The sequence below is a fragment of the Marmota monax genome, unplaced genomic scaffold (assembly GCF_021218885.2).
Source record: "Marmota monax isolate L192 unplaced genomic scaffold, Marmota_monax_Labrador192_F-V1.1 WCK01_AAM20220418_F8-fsc00026, whole genome shotgun sequence".
Taxonomy (NCBI): Eukaryota; Metazoa; Chordata; class Mammalia; order Rodentia; family Sciuridae; genus Marmota; species Marmota monax.
The window spans coordinates 12,775,290-12,793,520 of record NW_026693108.1 but is presented as its reverse complement, the minus strand read 5'-3'; the positions used below and the strand labels follow the sequence as shown (position 1 = coordinate 12,793,520).

Here is an 18,231-nt window from a genome sequence, read left to right as displayed (position 1 = left end):
TGCCTTAGCCTCCCAAGCTGCTGGGATCATATGCATGTGCCACTGCACCCGGCTGCATACATTAATTTTGAATAGGGTTCATAGTTGTGATTGCAAGCAGAATTCATCTACATGGCATTTTTAATAATTAAGAGGATTACCTCATGAAATAGGGGTTAAATAGGAGAATATTAGCCAGGCATGGTGGCGTACGCCTGTAATCCCAGCGGCTCAGGAAGTTGAGGCAGGAAGATCCAAAGTTCAAAGACATCCTCAGTAACTACTCTAAGCAGTCCAGTAAGACCCTGTCTGTAAATAATATGCAAATTAAGCCTGGGGATGTGGCTCAGTGGTTGAGTGCCCCTGAATTCAATCCCTAGAAACCACCGCCCCCCCCCCCAAAATATAACACTGTTGATTGTGCTTTGTGTACATTATGACACTAATTTTTTAATTTTGTCAAACAACTAGCAGATTATCATTTTTTCTGATATCTACAAATTTTTAGAAACCAGCAGGAAATACGTTTTGGATTTTTGTGGGGGATGTCCTGGGGATTAAACCCAGGAGTACTTTACCACCAAGCTACATCCCCAACCTGTTGTTAATTTGAGATAGGGTTTAAGTTACTAAGGCTGACCTCAAATTTGTGATCCTCCTGTCTCAGTCTCCCAAGTTACTAGAATTACAGGAATGTGCCACTGCTGCTGGCTCATATTTTTATTTTTCAAGTAAATAAATTCAAAATCCACTGAACTTTAATTTAGAATATTTTTAAATAGAGTAGATAATTCATTTTTCAGGTTTTAAATGTGTGGTGCACAGGTTTATAGGTGACATTTCTTGTTCAAGATTGTTTAATAATGGAAACATTTTCAGATAATTTTTTTAAAAGCAAACATCTTTATCCCCTTTAAGGTATAATCTTTTATGTTTTATGCTGAAGGGGCAGTTTAAAGGGTATTTTATTAAGGCTAAGGATATAACTCAGTGGTAAAAGAAGGCTTGCCTAGCATGCCTGAGGGTCTGGAAATGGGGTATATTTTATTTTACTGTCTGATCAAATATCACACTGACAATCAGCTTTTGGGAGGGGGGTATTACCAAGGATTGAACACAAGGGCACTCTACAACTGATACTGTAGCCCTAGCCTATTTTATTTTTATTTTGAAAAGGGGTCTCACTAAGTTGCCTGGACTGGCTTTAAACTTGTGATCCTGTTACCTTAGTGTCTTGAGTCACTGGGATTATAGGTATGCACCAAGGACCCCCCCACACACACTTTTTTATTATTATTATTTTAAGAAATGGGGTCTTGTTATATTGTTCGGGCTGACTTGAATCTCCTAGTCAACCCTTAAGGTTTTTGTGACAATATAACTAATGAGTCTCATAAGTGGCACAATAGCTTTTGTGGTTCTACTCATTTTTATTACAAAGTATCACAAAAATTTAGATTTTTAACTCTTGTTAAAAAGTAAACATTGATACTATCCTATAGCACTTGAAAACTACAAAAGTATGAACACCCTCTCTCAGTCCTGGGATTCTCAACTTAGTGAGACCCCCATCTCAAAATAAAAAGGGCCAGGGATGTAACTCGGTGTCCCTGCTTGTTCAATCCCTGGTACCAAAAATGAATAAATAAATATAAAATGTTACTCTGTGCTTTTGTAACCCATATACAGAAATTATAAACCTAATATTTTATACAAAAAAATACCTTTAATATTAAATTAATCTTTGACCATTGTTATGGTTAAAGAAAACAATTTTATTGGTATTTTTAAAAATACAGAACAAGTGACATACTATTACATATTTTGAATGAGGCTTATGAAATAAAGGGATTCATCATTAATATTTTGAAGTTTGGCTTCAAAATGGATGTTTTTTTTCCCTTTTAGATGAGGATGGCAACAACCAGTGGCCTGAAGGTTTGAAGTTCCTTTTCGATTCAGTAAGCTCTCAAAATATGGGACTGCGGGAAGCTGCCCTTCACATATTCTGGTATATCCATTGATCTTGTTTTATGTCTGTTATTGTCATTTTTAGCTTAATGTCATGAAAGTCCAAAACACATTTTAATTGATTGTTTTAGCCTAATTTTGGTTTGAGGACTTAGAATAAAAATTAGGTCTTCATTTAAGCTTTGTATTTGAATTAAAAGCAACATTGGAGGTTAGGAATGAAGCTTTTCATTCACTCTGCAGTTTTCTTTTTTGTCTTAGGATCCCAGAATTTTTCTTGAATGGCTTTTTTTCCTTTATTTGGAGGTTAATACACTACCAATTGTAGCTTTTATAAAACCACTTTAATATTGGTATCTTGAAAAAGAAAATGAGAGTGCTAGTGAATTCCCAGTGTGTTTTCTGGGTCTTCTGTGATATTTTAACAAACTTCTGTGTGTGTGAACATGTGGTTTAAGTTTAGAATTAGGTGATTATTTTTTGTCCTACAGTGTTCCCATAGTTTTCTGCTGTTTAAAGTATGATTAGTGCCAGGTGCGGTGGTGCATGCCTGTAATCCCAACACCCCAAGGGTTTGAGGCAGGAGAATCCCAAGTTCAAAGCCAGCCTTAGCAAAAGCAGGGCATAAGCAACTTGGTGAGACCCGGTCTCTGAATAATATACAAAGTAGGACTGGATGTGGCTGAGTGGTCAAGTGCCCCTGAGTTCAATCCACGGTACCGCCCCCACCAAAATGATTAGTATATGTTAGATTTGTAACTTTCAGGTGAGCCATTACATGTATAGTTTTTAGTCATCATTTTCTACTTCAGTTGTCAAGTGTATATTATTTTGTATATTATTTAGAGAAGTTTGTTAAAATATCACAATATTTTGCTTATTTAAGTAATTCAGATTATAGAAAGAATGAAAAGCATTCAATTGACTTGTTTACTACATTTAAAAGTAAAATAGATCTTGAATTCCCTGGGTCACTAAGACTAGGAACAGATGGTCAGAAAGCATGATTACTATAGTTACCATCTGAAACCTTTTGCTCTTGTCCCATCCTATGCTTCAGGTCAGTTTCCAGCTGCGACATAGTGGTAAAGATAAAGCATGGGCTGAAAATAGGCTGCTGAGTAATCTGTATGCCCAGTTCAAGCTTTTGCTGTGTTTGCTTCCATTCACTCAACCCAGAAAGAGAATTCCTTAGAGCACGTGTATACATTTGGCCTAAACATTAATGCATGTTTTGAGCCAGGTGAACAGTTCATTAGAGACTCTTACTCACACTTTACAAGGATAAAATGTAATTTTAAAGAGTATTTTTGGATCATTTCTCAGGAACTTCCCTGGAATTTTTGGGAACCAGCAGCAGCACTATTTAGACGTCATCAAACGGATGTTAGTTCAGTGTATGCAAGATCAGGAACATCCATCGGTAAATGATTTCAATTCCATTACTTAACATCTAAGTTAATCCACCTTGTGAAATTATGTATTAGAAGATTGTAAGTGCTAGTTTTACTGAAAATAATTTCATCCTGAGCTTAAAAAAAAAAAAACTTGACCTTGAATATATCAAAAAAGTTTCTCATGTTTGTCCTCTTTTACTCTCTTCATTTTAGATCAGGACATTATCTGCTAGAGCTACTGCTGCGTTCATACTTGCAAATGAGCATAATGTTGCTCTGTTCAAACATTTTGCAGATTTGTTACCCGGATTCTTACAGGTAAAAAACAAATAGTATAGAATAAATAATAATTACATTCCATATTGATATTCATTAGTTTCAAGTTTTCTTCAGGGTTTTGAGGTATATTTGTTCATTTATTAAGTAAATATTCATTGCCTATTATATGCTCATACAAGTCTTACAGTGTAGTAAGTGGTAGTATCACAAATCAAACTACAGGATCGTAACACTGGTCCCTATAAGAGTACATTGTAAATTAAGTAGTTTGTTATTAAAACTACATAGTACTCAAGGACAAGTTAATGTTTTAAGGATACCTTCCTGCCTAAATCAGCAAAATAATGTTGGATAAGGTAGAGTAGTGATTCTTAACTTTTCAAAACTCCAAACTGTGTTGTTTTGACAGATTTTTGCTACTTCCCATATTTTATCCTAAAATGAAACGCATAAGAAGTAAAACTCATATATTTTTAAATACCAATATATGGCTAAAATTAAATACAAGGAAATAAAAAGTAATGTATAATAAAATGGTGTACTTTTCTAGATATAAAATGCTGAAACATTACTAAAATTCAAAGGTGGAGTAAGTGATTTCTAAGTGATATATACAAATGCAGTAGCTAAACGGGCGGTATCATTGGTAAGTCAAATACCGTGCAATACTGCTCTATTTTATATATATATATATATTTTTTATATATTTCTTAATGGACACAATACCTTTATTTTATTTAGATATTTTTTTAATATGCTGAGGATTGAACCCAATGCCTCATATGCTAGGCAAGCACTCTACTACTGAGCTACAACCCCAGCCCCTACTCTTACTAGTTTCTTTTTCTTTTTGCTGTTGTTTGTTATTTGTTTCTAAGAAATAAGCATTTTCTTAAACCACAAGTCATTTTACATTTGGTAACAGACCGAAATTGTACATTTAGACAATTGGTAATAAGAAGCTGTAATAGGGCTCCAAAAGAGGCTGCCTTGGCTAAAAAAGCACAGGCTCTTGACCTAGACTAAAACATAAAACACCACATGCTCTGGGTCAACGTAAGCTGGAGAAAGCTTGCCATCTCTATCTTCATTTTTTCTGTCTGCACATAGTAGGCAGTGTTCATGTAAAAACTAGCAGTGCAGCCAATGTTTGTCAGCCCTAAATATACCCAATCTCTGTCCTCCCCTTGAAGACTGAGGCTGCATTTGGAGCAGCCTGTTGAAGACCCCTGTAGTCATCCTGGGATTACATTCTAGGATTATAAGTGAGAAAAACAGGGAAGGGAGGGAGGAGAAAGGGAGAGAGAGAGAGAGAAGGAAGCAGTCAGATGGACATGGGGAGAGGGAAACAGACACACTCTGAGCAGAAAATGAAAATTGTCCCCATGGAGTCATGAAGACTTCTCTGAAGCTGTCTCCCAGACACTTTAAAGAGAGACCAAACTGAGGGGGTTATCAATGAGACCACAGTCTGAGCAAGAGCACTTAATGGTGTTCGCAGTCTGGTGTTGTGGTTCAGTGGTAGAGCACTTACCTAGTATGCATGAGACACTGGGTTCAATCCCAGCACCACATAAAAAACAAAACAAACAAATCTAAATAAACAAAATAAAGGTATTTATTTACTTATGGGGGGGGGTAGCCAGAGATTGAACTCAGGGGCACTCACCCACTGAGCCACATCCCCCAGCCCTATTTTGTATTTTATTTAGAGACAGGGTCTGACTGAGTTGCTTGTGTCTCACAAAACTGATGCTGGCTTTTCGATCCTCCTACCTCAGCCTCCCGAGAGCCACTGGGATGACAGGCATATGCCACTGTACCCAGTCATTTATTTTCAGTCTGACTTCAAGGTATACACAAGGCGTACACTGCCAGGTGTAGGAGGGACGTACACAATAATAACAGTTAAATCTTTCAGAAAGCATAAACAAGCTAGTGTTCAACTAGTTAAATAAACTCAAAATACATACATGAAAACCAGACAGAATTAAAATGAAAGATGGACAAATCAATTATGGCACTCATTCCTTAGCAGCTGATGAAATAGGCAATAAATAAATAGAAACAAAGGACAGTGGAAGCTACATCATGAACAACCTTCACCTAATGGGCATGTTCTGAACACTGCAATGCCACAACTACACATGCATACACTCCATGCATACACAGTATGCATTCTTTTGGAGTGAATATGAAATATTTACCAAAGTTGACCATAAAAGGGAACATAAACCAAATCTCAACAAAGTCTAAAGGATGAAATCATACCACATGCCTTCTCTGAATACCATGAAAGTAAGCTAGAGGTCAGGCATGGTGGCCCCTGCCTGTCTTGGGAGGCTGAGGTGAGCAGAAGCATCCCAAGTTCAAAGCCAGCTTCAGCAATTTAGTGAGATCCTTATTAACTGATCAAGGCACTGTGTCAAAAATTAATAATAGCAGCAGTATTAGTAAGTAGAATACTAGTAGTAGTGGTAATAGAATAAAAATAAAATAAAAAGGGCTGGTTTCAATCTCCAGCATCCAAAAAGAAAACAGAAAAAAAAAAATAAAGAATTGCATAACAATCAATATTGTTATTAGGCAAAGAAGCACATTTGTGTTCAACTGAGCAGAGTTTGTGTCAGCTGAGCAGAGCGGCACACATCTGTACACTTGACAGCCCATTATCTTCAGAAACCGAAGCCACAGGATCCCAAGTTCAAGGCAAGCCTGGGTAACCCAGCAAGAGACCCCTTTTCCAAAACAAAACCAAAAAAAAACAACAATGTCCGTGGGTGTTGTTGGGTCATCCAGTGCCCTTGAGTTCATCCACCCCCAACACTGTAAAAACAGATGAACCTTTAAATAATAAAGAAAAATAGAATAACGGGAGGCAAAGAAAAAAAAACCCTACTCTTACTATTGATTATGTGAAGTAATGAAGTTCTAGATTTCTGAAACAAAGTATCCATTTTGCAGTGCCACAGTTTATACAGTAGTTACATTGGGGAGAGGTGTTAACTATATAGTCAGCCCTCTGTATCCTCAGGTTATTGGTTCCAGCCCCTTTGCCAATACCAAAATCTAAATGCCCAAGTCCCTTATATAAAATCACAGTATTTGTATGTACCTACGCATATCCTCTTATATACTTCAAGTCTTCTTTGTTACTTAGAATACCTAATAAGGGATAAATGCTTATACATAGGTGTTATGCTCTATTGATTTAGAAAATAATAACAAGGAAAAAGTTATACAAGTTCAGTACAAATGCGAATTTTTTCCATGTATGTTTGATCCTTGTTTGGTTCAGTGTACAAATAGTCAACTGTACATTAAAACCAGGCAAAAAATGATCTGTGACTTTAAGAATTTCTAGATTCAGATCATAGTTTATCATTTTTATAAATATTTGACATTTGTGGTCATGTGAGTTGCATGATGAAAAGATTGTATGAATCCCTGTAAGCTTTTGTGTCATAGGATATCAAGTATCCCTGGCCTTTTCTCATCATTAGCTCTGTTTAGAACCACTACATTAGGATGTAAGGCATCAGATGATTTTCGTGTGATAAAAAGATACTAATAGAATTTATTGACTTTTCTCCCCAGGTTGTCATACTGAAAAGATATTTTAAGTCTATTATAAAACTTTAGTGTAATATGCTATCGGGCTGGGGATGTGGCTCAAGCGGTAGCGCGCTCGCCTGGCATGCGTGTGGCCCGGGTTCAATCCTCAGCACCACATACAAAGATGTTGTGTCTGCCGAAAATTAAAAAAATAAATATTTAAAAAAAGTTTCTCTCTCTTAAAAAAAAAAAAAAATATATATATATATATATATATATATGTATGTATGTTATTATTTGGTACTTTATCACCTAAAGTCATGTTAATCTTTTTATACCTAATTCCAGAAATTTTTATTCCTTTGGAATAATGGTAGATTAAAAAAAAAATGGGGGCTGGGGATGTGGCTCAAGAGGTAGCGCGCTTGTCTGGCATGCGTGCGGCCCGGGTTCAATCCTCAGCACCACATACAAAACAAAGGTGTTGTGTCTGCTGATAACTAAAAAATAAATATTAAAATTCTCTCTCTCTCTCCCCCTCTCTCACTCTCTCTTAAAAAAAAAAAAAATGCTCAAGTACCACAGAGACCAAACTCAGTATCAATGAAAAATAAAATGGGTAATGTTGAACACTTTAATGCATATCATAGGATCTAGTATTTACTGTATGTATGAAAAAGACTGGGACATGAATATAGAAAAGACAGAATAAAGAGATATTTGGTTATTAAAAAAAAAATTCCCTAACAGCCTTCAGTCTTTGTTGTATTTTTTAACTCCCACATATAAGTGAGAACATGCAGTGTTTGTCTTGTTCACCTATTTTAATTTAATATAATATTTTTCATCAGTGTTACTGCAGATGATAGAAATTCTTTTTTATGACTGAATAATGTTTCATTGTGTATATATAACACATTTTCTTTATCCATTCATCTGTCAGTGGACACCTAGGTTGATTCTTTGCTATTACAAATGATGTTGTAATTCACAAGTGCAGATGTGTCTTCAACATACTGATTTTAATTCCTTTGTGTATATATACACACAGGATAATTGGAATGCTGGATTATATAGTAGTTCTATTTCTAGTTTTTGAAGAACCTCTATACAGTTTCCCATAAATGGCTATACTAACTTACAGTTCCCCTTTTTCCACATCCTCACCAGATTTATTATTTTTTCACTTTGATAATAGCCAGTTTATATGGGTTGATATGATATTTTATTGCAGCTTTGATTTGTATTTCCTCTAGCTCAGATTTAAATGTTTTTGTATTTCTAGTTAACAGTCCTCAAAACAAGGGTGTGTATGTGTAGAACATTTGCCTAATATAGACTGTTAAATTATTTGGTGGGGGAAAAGGTTTAGTAATATTATTCTGCTATTGGCTGTCTTTGGGGGACGTTTTGGTTAAGTAGGCATAAAATGAGTCTTGAACAGAGACTTTTTTCTGTTTTATCTTTTCTAGGCTGTAAATGATTCGTGCTACCAGAATGATGATTCAGTCTTAAAGTCTCTTGTTGAGATTGCAGATACTGTTCCAAAGTATTTGCGTCCTCACTTGGAAGCAACTCTACAACTAAGTCTAAAGGTAAATTAAACAGTTCAGTAAATATTGTGCTTATTATTTTCAAGTAACAACCTAAACTATTAAATGTATTCAAATACCTCTTCTTTGTAGTTGTGTGGAGACACAAGCCTCAACAACATGCAGCGCCAGCTTGCCCTTGAAGTGATCGTGACACTCTCAGAGACTGCAGCTGCTATGTTAAGAAAACATACTAATATTGTTGCTCAGACAAGTAAGTCAGAGGTCTTCAAACAGTTTGTGTGTAATGTGGCGAAATTGTTGGATTAATGTACTAAGGATTGTGTGATTTCTCAGATTTATTTGAGGATATAATGGATGTCTTTTAAAAATCAGATGAACCTAGGGAAATGGATCTTTATATGTGTATGCATGGACCCACTGTTGTGGCTATTTTTTTAAAGACTGCAGACCCATAGAAAGCCTGCTAAGTAAAATTGTTATAGTGAACAGTGTGATAGACTACCATTTATATGTTAAAATATTGAACAAAGTCAATAGAATTAAAAGTAATCAGAGAATATCTAGACATCTAATAGAAAGCTGAAAACTGAGATAACTTAATTGTGGTATTTAAAGTGAAGATAAGATTAGAACACAAATCTAACACTGATCAGAGCTCTCTTTATTATGTTGCTTTGTTTTATACTCTTTGGCGGAGAAATTTACATGACTGTTGTACTGTGGAAATACTATGTTTATTGTGCCTAGGATGCAGATTCACAAAATGAACTGATGGTTTCTGACCTAGCTATTTCTGTGCTAATTGGTATCTGAATCATTAGTTTAGAAAATACATCACCAAGGTTGTTTTTTGTTTTGGTTTTTTGGTTTTTGTAGTGGCACCTACCTTTTATTTTACAAAGAAGTAGCGATTAGAATTTTAGAAACTTTCCCATTAAAGATAGGAACAGAAAAGTATTCCCACTATCACTGTTTCTGTTATGCTGACAGTTCCGGACATTGTCAAGATAACGTAAGTAGGGCTAGGGCTGTAGCTCAGTGGCAGAGTGCTTGCCTAGCATGTGTGAGGTACTGGGTTTGATCTTTAGCACCACATAAAAATAAATAAAGGCATTCTGTCCATCAACAACTACAAAAAAAATTATAAGTATTGGCAAAAAAAGATAAATATTGTTTCTTTGTAGTCTGTGTGCTTGTCTACAAAAAAATAAAATAAAATTGTTAGAACTGATTATTTTAAAGTTGAGCTGGGGCTATATTTCTGTGGTTAGGGTGCTTGCCTGGAATGGACAAGGCCCTAGGTTCAATTCCTAGGTTCAATTCTCAGAACCTCAAGAAAACAACAAAACCAAAAATAATAGTGTGCATATGAACTAATAAGAATCACTTAGAAAATTTACTAAGAAAGATCACGTAGTGTAGGCATGACTTGCTACCTAAGAATAAATTAAAAAGTGTAAGACCTTTGTGGAAAAAAAAATCAAGTGACATTAAAAGACTAATAGAACTAAACATCAGTTTTCCTCAGTCACCCTATAAATCCAATATTATTTTAGTCAAAATCCTAATAAAGTTGACCTTAAGATTTTTGTGAAAGAATATAGTTCCCAGAGCAGCGAAGTTGATTTTTTTAATTAATTTGTTCTCATGTTGTCATGCATGACAGCAGAATGCATTTCAATTCATAAGCAAAGCTGATTTTGATGAAAGTATTTGAGCTCTTGCCTTATCAAGTCTTAAGAATTTAGAATTCATTGATAGTACTGATACAGACAGTGGAAATGAACAGAGTAGAGAGAGTAGGAGCAAATCATGCACATGGAAACAAAGTTGAATTAAAAGGAAATTCACCAAATATGGTTGGGATAAGTAGTTATTTTTAGTAAGAAAAAATATCCCAATTCCAGATAACATAATAATTTGGGGTGGATGAAAAGCCTCAATATTACTGGTACATTTCACAAGTAAAGTCTAATAATGAAGAACTATTTTTTTTAAGACTGAGTCACAATCCATAGATACAAAAATTGATATAAAACAAATTTTTTGGATTAGGTCAATACATGCTACATGAAAATAAAACCCCACAAACTGGGAGAAAATAATACAGTGTGCACAGTCCACAAAGTTTTGGTATATTGAAAATAGATAAAGGCTAAGAAGAGGAAATTCACAAAAGATAACTCTGACATAGTTAATGAGCACTGTTGCGTCCCAATTGAACAAGTGTAGTTGTGGAGTACAACTTGTCAAGTGTTGAAAGGTGTGGAGCCAACAGGGCTCTTACTCTCTAGCTCCAGGGCACTTCACACATTTTTGTGAAATAAGACAGGGCCCTCTCTTCATCTGATAAACAGTGGAAGTTTATGCAAGTACTGTGGAAAGCAGTTTGATTTTTCGTACTATTGAAGATATTTGTAACAACTTCGTATTTAGATTCATAACTTGTCAAGGAGGAGATATACGTAATAATCTCATCAAATTAAATTTTCCAAGTGGGAGGAAAACTGGAAACAAAATGTTCAGCAGGACAATAGGTAGTTTGTTGGTATAATGGAGTTCTGTGAAATCCATGATTGTTGAAAAACAGATTTCCAAAAAGTACAAACATGAAGCCATTTATCATATTTTTTAAAATAGAAGAGTACTATAATTTTATGTATAGATTCAAGTATAAAAATTAGGAGTGAAACATTCATTTTGTTATGGGATATGAGAGACTGCAGTAGAAAGTTCAGAAGAAATTTGACTGTTTTCCCTAATCCATTATGTCCCATTTAATCTATAGAATGCCTATAAAAACTTAAATGGAGCAATTTTTTTTAAAGATTTCTTAAAAATTTTTCATAGGTTTCTATTAGGTGTTCTTTATATAGGATAATGGGACATAATTGGTTAATCTTGACTTTTAAAAAAATTTTTAAATGTCGTTTTTGTTACTTTAAAGGAAAAAAATAAGATCCAAAGCAATTATCACAAGAAGTTAACTTTTTGGGGAACAGACAAATATAGTTGTCTCAGTATCTGGGGACAATTAATACTAGGACCTCTTGTAGATACCAAATTTCATAATGCTGAAATCTCTTATAAAATGGCATAATAACTACATGTAACCTCGTATCCTTTCACTTTTAGCCTTTTTTAGATTACTTATACCTAATGTAATAAAAACGTTATGTAAATTATTGTTAAAATGTATTGTTCAAGGAATATGACAAGTGGTACAAATTTTAGTACAGGCAGTCCCCCCATCAGCCCTGAATATTTTTTATCTGAGTTTGGTTAAAACCCACTGATGAAGAACCTGTGGATACAGAGGGCCTATTATATTTGTTTTGTCTTACTCTTTTTAAAGGCAAAGTAAAACTTAAGTTAAAATTCTTATTTATAAATGATGATATTGACAAAGTAATAAAAGCCAGTCTTCAGGAATGAAATAATTCTTCACTTTAGTTCCTCAGATGTTAGCAATGATGGTTGATCTCGAAGAAGATGAGGACTGGGCAAATGCTGATGAACTAGAAGATGATGATTTTGATAGGTAATCACATCGATTACTGGCGGAGCTGGGTCTAGGGTGGTAGTGAGAGCTTTGGGGCTACCACTGGATGCTGTTAAACTTCTAAATTTGGAATATGGGACACTTTGCCTTTCTGTTGTATGCATTTCTGAATAACATTTTCCAAATTGTATTTTATTTATTTTTCTTAATGTAATTTGAAGTTAATGTTTAATGAAAGTTCTTAAGACATGGTTTATTTTAATTGTAAATAGTACATAAAACTGTATTCTATAAATAATCAGGAAAGCTACCTATAACAACAAAGAGAGTTATCTTTTTTGAAAAAACTAGAAACGCAAAATGCACCACATGTACACTGAGTGACAGTAATACTGTGTGGTACTGGCATGTTTTAGCTTAGGTAGGTCCCATGAATCTAAATTCCTATGGAAAAGTGAACCAAAATCTGTATTTCCTGTGCATTACTGATGATGATACCTGACATATGAAAAAGCACTTCAAATTCTGTTGTTTTAATTTCCTTTTTTGGAGGGAGTACTTACTGCGGGTTGAACCCTAGAAACCTTTACCACTGAGCTACATCCCCATCCCTTTTTATTATTTGAGACAGGTCTTCCTTAATCCCTGAGGCTGATCTTAAACGCTCGTGATCTTCCTTCCTAACCCTCCTGAATTGCCTACCACTTGATTTTTTTCAGTAGTCCCTAACATGTATTATAGATGGCAGAAATCAAAGAGTGAAGATGTGTTATTTGTCAGGGTTACATAGCCAGTTAGCAAGCTGAGGTTTAATATTAGTTTTCTTCGTGTTCTTCCTAGTGCATCATTCTACTACCTTTCTTATAAAGAACTTGAATTATTTTCCCAAAAGACTGGTACATGATAAGCTGCTAAATTAACCAAGATAAAAATTTTTAAAAATATTTGGCTTGCAGAATATTTGCTGCATTTTTCCCACTTTTTATTGGTACATTATAGTTGTACATACTAATGGAACTTGCTTTTATATATTCATACATGCACACGATACAACAATATGCATGCTGCATTTTTGAGGCTTAATCACATTGTTGAACTCAAGACTAATTTCTGGCTTCAGTACTGTTTTGAAGTGTATGAAAGTAAACCTTCATTAGGCTAAAGAGAAGACAGGTTAAATATTTTCCTTCTCTGGTTCAATTACCATAACATGCTGCTACCTGTCCTCTAATTTGCCTTGTAAATGATATTTAAATTTACATTAAGCTTACAAAATGTTTTTCTGGATTTAATGGATAAGATTTTCTTATCTGTGAATAAGCAGATCATAAATATATTTTCAAAATAAAAAATTTTAGGTCCAAAGTCCTATTGTAAAGATTATTTTATATAATAAAAACTTTTATTATTTATAATTTTATCTTTGTAGTTTTGTCTTCACAGAACAATTAAAGATTATGCATATGACAAAATACTATTAGTCTTGGGAGCTGTGAGCAGAATAAATGTACAAATGTTTCTGTGCCTTGATCTTTTCAGTGAAAACAGTTGCACCTGTGCATAGTTTTGGCAGTGCACTTTGTATTCCTTTAAAGATGAGTAATAAGTTAATATTGGGAGGTGGACAATCCTGTGTTTGAAGGATATCTTTAGGAAGGGAGATACACAAGGTTCATCAACCTCCCACTTTTATCTCTGAATTCTGAAAAAAATTCAGACAGGATTTTGGGGGGGGAGGCTGGCGGTAACTAAGTGGGATTGAACCCAGGGACACTTAACCACTGAGCCACATCTCTAGCCCTTTTTATTTGTTTTTTTGAGACAGGGTCTCACTCAGTTGCTTAGAGCCTTCATAATTGTTGAGGCTGACTTTGAACTGCCTCTGCCTGCCAAACAGGTGTGCTGTTGTACCCAGCAAGACAGAAGACTTTTATTAAAAAGTATCATGGTAGAGCATGATAAAAGTTTTTATTTATGCTTGCCCCCTCCTCTTTTTTTTTTTTTTTTTTAAGCTGTAGGGTTTCTAATATTCAACTTCAATATCACATGCAAAAGACTGCTTGAATTCTTTCTCAGTCCCAGTTTAAAAACATGGATAGAAGTATGTACAGTACAACATTTTTTGTGTGTCTTTGATTACATTATTTTGTTTGTGTATCTAGCAATGCAGTTGCTGGCGAGAGCGCTTTAGACCGGATGGCTTGTGGACTTGGTGGAAAGCTTGTTCTGCCAATGATCAAGGAACACATTATGCAAATGCTTCAAAACCGTAAGCTATCTGCTTCAAATGCTACCATAGTAGAATGAGTCTTTCTAAATGTTAAATTCTTAACAAATGGCGTTTGTGGAATATTTAACCTAATTCTCGTATCTACTGATGAAATTTTTATTTAGTCATTTTTGGGAACATTCAGTCACTAGCTAAAGAATATTTTTCTCAGTACTGAAACAATTATTCAGTTTTCTCTTCACAAAATTGGCATCAGTGTTTAGAAAAAAGTATGTAAAATCTAAAGGAAATTATGGTTAACTCTGTAGTCAGTTGTCAGCCCTTATACCTGTAGTTTTTATCAATACCAAAGATAAGTGTATGTTTTATTTTAATTTGTGGGGTTGTTTTTAATTGCAAAGTTAACCTGCATGATGTATTTTAATTTAAGTCCTTTACTTCATATTCAGAAATGACCATTGTTGTCAGTTCTCTGAGACTTCTGATTTCATTTATTCATGTGTGTGATGTTTTTAATGTAAATATATAATATGGATACAGAGTACTTAACTAAACTTTTGTTCAACATTTTATCATATCACCATGTAACAGTCTGCCTCATTTTTTTTAATAGTCACATAGCATTCAACAATCCCTTTCAAATATGAATAGATTTGTTGATTATAAATAAAGCTTATGCCAACATTTTTCTACAGAAGTCCTGGCTTATCTTTTATGAGTATTTGTTTTGTTTTTATGATGCTATAGGTTGTGCCTAGAAAGCTACATTCCTAGGACACTGTATATGAGTGTTTTTATCTACATGGAATAGATTGCAAGAGCCAGGCAATGAGAGTTAAACCATAGCTAAAGGATCTTTTTTTTATTAATTTTATTAATTAGTTATTAATGCTAAGAATTGAATTCTAGGTCTCCTGTATGCTGAGCATATTCTCTGCCTCCACCCTCAGGATTATGGAATCCTAAATTAGTAAGATTCAGTAATAATAGCAGCTTTGAATGATTGAGTACTCCTGCTCTTATGATATTCACCTAGTTTCTTATCCTTTAAGATTCTTTCTTATCCCAAAAAAGGCATGGTCAAAAACCATTGCCTCTTTTTAAAGATGTGATTCTGATTCTGGGTCTGGAAAGTAGTCTCCACCCGAGTCCCATCTTATAGAGAATCTTTTCCCAAAGGGATATGTAGGGAAAAAAAAGACACACATTGCTTGACCTATAGGAGCTGCTAGAAAGAATAAATCTAGCCTTTTCTCTCTGCGCACCCCCGCCCCACTCTGGTGGTGCTGGGGAGTGAACCCAGGACTTTGTGCATGCAAGGCAAGCACTCTGTCAAATGAGCTGTATCGCCAGCCCCAGCCTTTTCATTTTTAAGATGAAGAAAATTAAGCCCAAAGACAGTGAAAAATTACATAAGGTCAACAGTTTTCTGTTTCTCTATTGATTGACACAGTTCTTCAAGTGGATTTATTGTGACGGTGGTTGTGATTTGTAGTTAAAGAGTTTGTCTATTACAGCTCACTAGATTATGGGCATGCACCATCACACTGGCTGTGAACTCTTAGTAAAACTTTGTTGTTTGCTAAGTGTAAGGCTTTTAACAAGTCTTCTGCATCTCAGTTTTCTGACTATATAATGGGAAAATAATACTTGCCCTACACCCAGGCTGGAGACTGGAATTTATTTTATATATGTGAAAAATGCTTATTTAATATTGGAAAAATTATACATATTTTCTAGTTTGAAAATAATATAGTAATTAATGCTGTGGAAGAATCATTTACATAACATTTTTTTCTTGACAACAGTCTTTTTTTGGTACCAGGGATTTAACCCAGAGGTGCTTAATCACTGAGTCAAACCCCCAGCCCTTTTCTATCTTTTATTTAGAGACAGGGTCTTACTGAATTGCTGAGGCTGGCTTTGAACTCGTGTGATTCTCCTGTCTCAGCCTCCTAAGCCATTGGGATTACAGTTGTGCACCATCATGCCTGGCCACAGCATTCTATTTTTTTTCCCTCTCTAAATATATTCTTTCTTTACCATATGCTACTTTATTTCAAAAAGATTTGTTGAAAAGTTTTTATCCTCTTACCAGTGTCATCACATTCCTGCTAAACATACTTCCATAATTCCATACATTGGAAATAAATAAGATTATATTCAGATTCTCTGAATGAAATATGGATAGCTTTCTAGATCATTAAATGTTGTACATTGGCCTTTCTTCTTTAATGTTTAGTATGTAAAGATTAGTATCACATGTTCACATGTTCTCTTCCTAAGTTTATTGCTCATTTGAGATTTCTTGACTTAGTATATAGAGTTAGCCGGGCCCAGTGGCAGCATGGGAGGCTGACACAGAAGAATCCTGAGTTCAAAGCCATCCTTGGCAAAAGTGAGGCACTAAGAAACTCAGACCCTGTCTCTAAATAAGGCTTAGGATGTGGCTTAGTGCCCCTGAGTTCAATCTCCATCCCCCACCCTACCCTGCCCAAAAAACAAAAAAAAAAAAGTATGTGGAGTAATTGAAAATATACATACTGTTAATATTATGTGAATATTCATTTAAAAATGAAAAGCTCATCCAGAAATACTAACAGAAATAGCATTACTATTAAGAATGACTGTCCATCCCACCACCACCAAAGTAGCACAAAAGTCTTGCATTTTTGTAAATACTTTTAAATAAATTAGCTAAATTTTTGTCAGTTTGACCTAATGAATTACCCCCAACCCCAGTCCCAGAAAGGACATTGGGGAATTTCAGGAGTTTTGGGTCCCAGTTTGAGAACCATTGTTGCTGTCCATATACTCAGACCATGACCTATGTTTTATTTATCTTGCTTTGTTACACAACAAATTGGAAGAAGCATAGCTTGTTATGACTGTTTTATAGTAAATAGAAATATTTATAAATGAGAGGGGAAAATTATACTAAAATAGAAGAGGCCAGTAAAATAAATATTGTTTAGTTCATATTCTATTAACCTAAAAGCAAATAGCCGTCGTTACTATTAGAATACAAATAAGTTTCAGTAAAAATTCTTTAAATTCTTTACTTTAAATTTAAAGTAATGTGATCATAGTAATCAGTAAATCTGTATTTAATAAATAGCAACGTATGACACCAAATCCAGGTATTTATTGCTTATAGTAAATTCATGGAAAAGTTTTCGGAATAAAGTGGTGTTACAAAACTAGTCTTACAAATTGAAATAGTCCAGTCTGGCACTTTTTCTGTCCATTTTTCTAATGTGTAAAATGTTTTGTTATTTTCCAAATAAAAATGTTATTTGCACTTCCAGAATGATGTTTGCAGTATCTAATTAATATTCATTTGGATGTATTTCTTTTTGGTAGCTGACTGGAAATACCGGCATGCAGGATTGATGGCCTTATCTGCAATTGGCGAAGGGTGCCACCAGCAAATGGAAGGAATTCTAAATGAGATAGTAAATTTTGTTTTGCTTTTTCTTCAAGATCCTGTAAGTACCAGTAAATACTTGATTTGTAATCATAACTGTAGTTTCACATGGAACCCTGTTGTCCTTACTAATACAAGGGAATATATTCCAGCATCCAAGAGTAAGATATGCTGCCTGCAATGCTGTGGGACAGATGGCTACAGATTTTGCACCTGGTTTCCAAAAGAAATTTCATGAAAAGGTAAATAACAAGTCCTCAAATACTCCAGTCAAACTGTAAGAAGAGGGATTGGCATTTAAAATTATATGCCTATTTATTTGGTTTCATTTCCCA

The 18,231-nt window shown here is 34.6% G+C and overlaps 1 protein-coding gene across 1 annotated transcript in view; it reads left to right on the top strand.

Annotated features, from left to right (window-relative positions):
• Ipo5 (importin 5) overlaps positions 1–18,231 on the top strand; it is a 44,186-nt gene that overhangs the window by 9,380 nt on the left and 16,575 nt on the right. The window contains exons 4-12 of the mRNA XM_046454896.2: positions 1,888–1,990; positions 3,277–3,373; positions 3,561–3,665; positions 8,654–8,776; positions 8,867–8,987; positions 12,191–12,278; positions 14,402–14,508; positions 17,833–17,957; positions 18,049–18,138. Coding sequence (XP_046310852.1) covers positions 1,888–1,990; positions 3,277–3,373; positions 3,561–3,665; positions 8,654–8,776; positions 8,867–8,987; positions 12,191–12,278; positions 14,402–14,508; positions 17,833–17,957; positions 18,049–18,138 — 959 coding nt within the window. The remainder of the gene's footprint in view (positions 1–1,887; positions 1,991–3,276; positions 3,374–3,560; positions 3,666–8,653; positions 8,777–8,866; positions 8,988–12,190; positions 12,279–14,401; positions 14,509–17,832; positions 17,958–18,048; positions 18,139–18,231) is intronic.